We start from the raw sequence: 5,569 nt of genomic DNA on the forward strand, positions 1-5,569 counted from the left end.
AATTAATTATTCTACATCTTCCAAATTATTCAAGTATTTCAAATATGTAACTTGGCATGATTTTCGTGTTCAAAATATTGATAAACATAAAATTCTCATTCTCAAAATTTTCATTTATTAAGGTGATTTAGGGTTAGTTACCCAATGGAGGCACGAAGTACGTACATACATACTGTTCAAACAAACCAATAATTACAAAATATTGTCGTTTTACATTAATTCAGCTAATATATTTCGATGATTTTGGGCTTCCTCAATCTCTCTCTATATCATCCTAATAATTAATTAATTAATTAAATAATAAATTAATCTGCTATGCTAGCGTTGGTTTTCTTTTTTTTTTTTTTTTTTCATACGGTGAGAATTTGTCGACCGCAATCAGAAAGTACGCATTGGAAAAATCTTGACCGAATCTAATCAAGTAAGTGCTCTGCCGGCTTTGGTTTTGGCTGCATGCAAAATGGAAATAGTAATAGTAATAGTAGCTAGAGCAGAGCATTCCAAAGAATGGCGGCATCTTCGCTGCACTTGGAATGAACTTCCTTGATTCGCTCAACAGATCTACAAATCCCACTGCAGCTCCAATCAAACGCTGCAATACAAACGTTGCCCGACTGTTTCTTCTTCTCACAATCTGTATATATATATATATATATATATTTATATCATCATCATTATTAACTATAATTAATTAATTAATAAGATCCAATTAAATTAATCAATCAACTCTAACCGGGAGGTGTTCCACAGCACATGCTGCGATCGTCCATGTGCATTACGTCAAGACCGATAAACCATGCACCCAGAGTTACATCCTCATTAGCATATTTGTGCAAAATCAACCTGAAATTATTCATTATAAATCATTTATTTCTATATATAATTACAAAATGTAAAGAATTTATGTCTAAATTAATAATACTTACTGATTATTGTGGATATATTGTGCAAGTTCCTTGGACAGAGCATATATCTGTCCAGTCGCATGTCGAAAGTACTTGTTCCCTTCCTCTCCAAACTTCCAATACTCCGGCTCGTGGTACTTAACGTTCCTACAATTAACAACAACAATATATACATATATATATATATTAATATTCTTCATGCTTAGATCACAAATATAAATATATTGATCAAGATTAATAGAACTAATTAAGCTAATAAAACAAAAAGTCTTGGCTTGGCTGTTTACTTTTGATGCAGAACCGGTCCAGATTTCATACATCCTATGTACACTCGAGGCTTGGACCGGTGGCGTGCCAAGGCTGCCGCTAAAGTGCCTTTGCATATATACATATATTTATAAATAAAGGAATCTCATTTGCATGAATATAAAAGCTTAAGGATACTTTTAAAATGAAGTCATTCATATATAGATGTTTAATACCCAAATTTACATGGACATCATCATCCACCTTCACATAAAACTCAGCATCCCATATTTCCACTGCAGTTGAAAAGAATGATTTTGTCTTGGCCGATAGTTCATGATATCCTTCAACATGGTCCTGAAAGATAGTACAGTATCATTACTCAATACCCAAGAAAAAGTGGTAACCAGCTAGCTAGCTACTATAAATATATATGATACGAGCAATGTATGAATCTTACAAGCCTAAGGAAGTCTTTATGCTGGGATTCCTCAGAATCGATGGCTTTGTCCAAAATGCTGTTCGATGTTGCGCTGACATACATATTATGACATGTTCTTTTTTAAGGATGATGATAGAACGCGGTTTTTACAAACAACATTCCTTTCATAATGAGTGAATTCCAAAATGAAAGAGATGAGCTCAGAGTTGCATAAAGAGTTAGAATTACATTATCCAATTACTCATTTCCTCTACAAGAAAATTTCCAAGACAAATTGTTGGCAATGGCCTAAATCTTCGGAAATAAAAAAATGTTTAGTGCACACAATTAGATAAACCTAACAACAACCGCATTATATATATATATATATATATACCTGTGGCCAATCATGAATCGAACGATGATTCCCTTTTCTTGCTCAAGTTGTAACAGTCTTTTGCCTAATCAAATTAAACATAGCAGAGAAGAAAAAAGAAACAAATTCGAATAATAAGGTTGAAGAAGAGCACATTGAGACTAAAGAAGGCACCTCGAGGCATCCATGTTTCTCTTACAGAATCGCGCCTCTTTCGACTGCTAAATGCTGTGTTGATGCCAATGACCATGAATGCCCTCTTCTTCTTCATTGCATTATAGCCATTGTAGGCTGAAAAGTGTGTTGAGTTCTCACTGTTTTCGACCTTGTAGGCCTTATTAATGGATGGCAGCTCCGAGCATAATTTAGAAACAGAAGAATCCAATGATCTGATCAACCAAGCAACATATCGAACCTAAAGTTAATTAACAAACCCGTAATGATCTTAACAACATTTAAGTACCTTTTCCCCTTTACTAACTAACTATATATATATATATATATTGATCACATTTCCCAAAATCTAATTTAGCATATACACTCACTCGATAGCCTCGTGCGTTTTGCTAAACTCTTTAATTACTTCCTCTTTCCGAATCAACTCCTACACCACAAACAAAAAAGCTTAGATTAAGGAATTTAAGCATAACATCAAACTTTTGGCAGATTAACCATTATATTCCATGGAAACCTTATGTTCTTCACAGCCATTACATGCCGTTCCTGCTCCTGCTCCCGGATAGAGACTCTGATTCTCCAAGAGCGAAAGAGCCCACATTCTACAACATACACAATCAGCTATTGCGATATTAATCGAAAATTCAGTCACAGCATTCAATAATCGTGTACGTTGTTCATATCAACATTCCATACAATGCAATCGAATAGAATTCCTCAGTTCATTCCATAATGTTAGCATCGACTTGATAGATTCATCATATAGATAGATAGATAGATAGATAGATAGATAGAGAATGGAGTGAAATACCTGTTGCTGAAAAGCACGCCGAGGCCGAAGCTGAGGACACAAAGGATCAAAATCCATCTCCGCGATACCTTTCCCCGATTTCTGTTCTTCATAATTTCAATTCTGGTAACGATCGGATTCTTCAATAGAAATCAGCCAATGAAATTAAAACCAGACATACTTGACGACGGCATCAAATAACCTATTCACAATTCCTCCCCATTCCCTCTATTTCAGACTTACTTGATGACTTTATTACTTATTAATTTTATTCTATTTTTAAAATAAAAAATAAAATTTATATCCAAAATTAGTTTGTATTCAAATATTTTTATATAATTTTTATATTTTAATGTAATCTCATATTATTTATAAAATTAATAGCACTACAATTTTATCATTCATATATATTTCAATGTGATATTTTTTAAGAAAAAAAATATTACATTTTTATAGTAAATTAATATAATAAATATTTGAGAATGAAAATTAATTGAATAAAAATTATATAAGTTTTTATTATTTATTTAAAAAAATAAAATTAATAAATAATAAAGATATAATAAAAAATTAGTAAATTCTAAAATATTTTTTTAATATATAAATTTATATTGTTTCTGTTTTTCCTCTTTTCCAAGTGTCATTTTTTTATTGGTTTGAATAGAGAGAATAGAGAATTTAGAAACGGGTGATTTTATGCCGATTTTATGCCCTTGACGACCGATCCGAAATAATGCACAAATATTGGGACGAGAAACGAAGACACTCGAGTACTCGAGTTAGTATTATCTATATATATATATATATGTGTATATGGTCGCAACCTTGATTTATATTTTGTATTAATTAATTAGTATGTACGTGCTTTTGGTAGCTTTGAATCCCCATGCCCATATTTGGAATTGTTCTTTTGTCTGCCAAAGCTGCCCCGATTTGGGAGTATTTTTTTTTATTTTCCCATTTGTCCACACAATTTGGTCAATGCTGGTGTCAACGGCTACCAATTATAATTGTGTTGTCTACCGATCCCGGCGACGGCGAGAGTAGTTGTATACCTACAAACTGAAAATGATATTTCAAGATGAATTCACATTTATTAATATTTTATAATTTAATGGAAAAAGTGCAGTAAAAAAGCTAATGCAGTGAAATAAACGCTACCGGAATTTATTAAAAAGGCTTCGGAAAAATTGCTTGAGAAAGTAAAAGAGTTTATGTTGCTTCGATTTAATTTTGACTTCGAATTTTGTCTCGGAATTATACAAGAAGAGAAAAAATTTTGTCATTTATGTTGGTTCGGACTTTTCGAAACTATTTCCAAAAGCTTTGAAATTTTCGAAGTATTTGTTAAATTTCTTTTAAAAAATAAATTTATATATATTGAGACCCACCACTGCTTGCCCCCCGGCAGCTGCTGCACCGCCGTCCGAGAAAAATAAGAAAGATGAGGGGTTGTCGTTGCCATCCCTGCGTTGACGTCGGAGGAGAAAACGAAAGAGGAGTAGGAGGCACTGCTGCCGTCCACCGCCGCCGGAAAAGAAGAAGATATAAGAAGGGGCGACAATCCCGCCAGCGAATGAGGAGGCTCCGTCGTCCTGGCGCCGCCGCCGGAGAAAAAAGAAGGGTCTTCCATTGCCACTGCCACCGCAACCGACGCCTGTCGCCGGAGGAGAAAACGAAAGAGGAGAAGGCTCCGCCTCCACCGCTGCCAGATAAGAAGAAGAAACAGGAGGGGCTTCCGCTGACGCCGCCAAAGAATAAGAAGAAAGAGGAGCTTCTGTGGCTGCCGCTGCCGCAGAAGGTACTCGAGGACTTGCTACCGCCTCCGCTAACGTCCCCGTCGCAGAAGAAAAAGGAAAAGGAAAAAGAAGAATACAGTATAGGTAGAAGAGGAGGAATGAAAGGTGAGAGAAAGAAAGGAAATGCAAATTTAATTTAGGTATGTAGGGTGCGGGAGGTTTGAGCGGGAATTTGAGAGAGAGAGGAGTTTGAGTAGGAATTTGAATTTTTTACGGTTTCGAATATTTACGAAGCTTTTCAAGACAATAAAATAATATTTATAATATAGTTTCGAAAATTTTAAAACTATTTAATGTAATGAAATATATTTTTAATATGATCTTAGAAATTTTGAAACTATTGAATATAATAAAATGTATTTTAATATGAATTTGAAAATTTTGAGATCATTTAACATAATTAAATATATTTTTAATTTGGCCTAAAAAATTATGAGACCATTTAATATAATAAATATATATTTAATTTGCTTCGAAAATTTTGATGCCATTTAATATAATAAAATATACTCTATTGATTCTAATTCAATGAAAGTTTTTTAAGTTTTGTAGTAGATATTAGGGTGTGTTTGGCAATTAGCTGATAGTTGTTAGCTGTTAGTTGATTCAATTAGCTGGTTTGACTAGTTAATTCGATTAATTGTTTGTATTAAAATGTTTGGTAAAACAAATGTTTAAAATAATTTTTATATAAAAATTAATTATTTTAAACTTATAAAAGTAAAACTATAATATAATAAACTATTCTAATATAATTAATAAATAATCAAAATATATTTATTTGTGTAAAATGTATAATAAATTTTTAAGAGCATATAAGGAATAAAATTTTTTTTTTTACAAAAAAAAAAGCTA

At 32.7% G+C, this 5,569-nt stretch overlaps 1 protein-coding gene across 3 annotated transcripts; it reads right to left on the reverse strand.

Moving 5' to 3' along the window:
- Positions 1–373: 373 nt before the first annotated feature.
- Positions 374–4,790, reverse strand: LOC127242185 (beta-1,3-galactosyltransferase 7-like). Of its 3 annotated transcripts, none has more exons than XM_051261627.1 (13): positions 4,307–4,790; positions 3,740–3,970; positions 2,937–3,055; positions 2,640–2,727; positions 2,494–2,552; positions 2,123–2,337; positions 1,970–2,033; positions 1,612–1,684; positions 1,388–1,508; positions 1,193–1,280; positions 927–1,052; positions 734–843; positions 374–634 (listed from the first exon to the last, which is right to left on the reverse strand). In XM_051261627.1, the coding sequence occupies exons 3-13, from the start codon at positions 3,026–3,028 to the stop codon at positions 486–488; spliced, it is 1,185 nt and encodes a 394-aa protein (XP_051117584.1). In that variant the 5' UTR covers positions 3,029–3,055; positions 3,740–3,970; positions 4,307–4,790; the 3' UTR covers positions 374–485. The 3 variants fall into 3 exon arrangements, with proteins under 3 accessions (XP_051117584.1, XP_051117583.1, XP_051117582.1); XM_051261626.1 differs by having other exon boundaries at positions 3,740–3,977; XM_051261625.1 differs by lacking the exons at positions 3,740–3,970; positions 4,307–4,790 and having other exon boundaries at positions 2,937–3,201.
- Between the last annotated feature and the right edge of the window lie 779 nt (positions 4,791–5,569).

This window comes from Andrographis paniculata, unplaced genomic scaffold (assembly GCF_009805555.1).
Source record: "Andrographis paniculata isolate CXL003 unplaced genomic scaffold, ASM980555v1 Contig86END, whole genome shotgun sequence".
Taxonomy (NCBI): Eukaryota; Viridiplantae; Streptophyta; class Magnoliopsida; order Lamiales; family Acanthaceae; genus Andrographis; species Andrographis paniculata.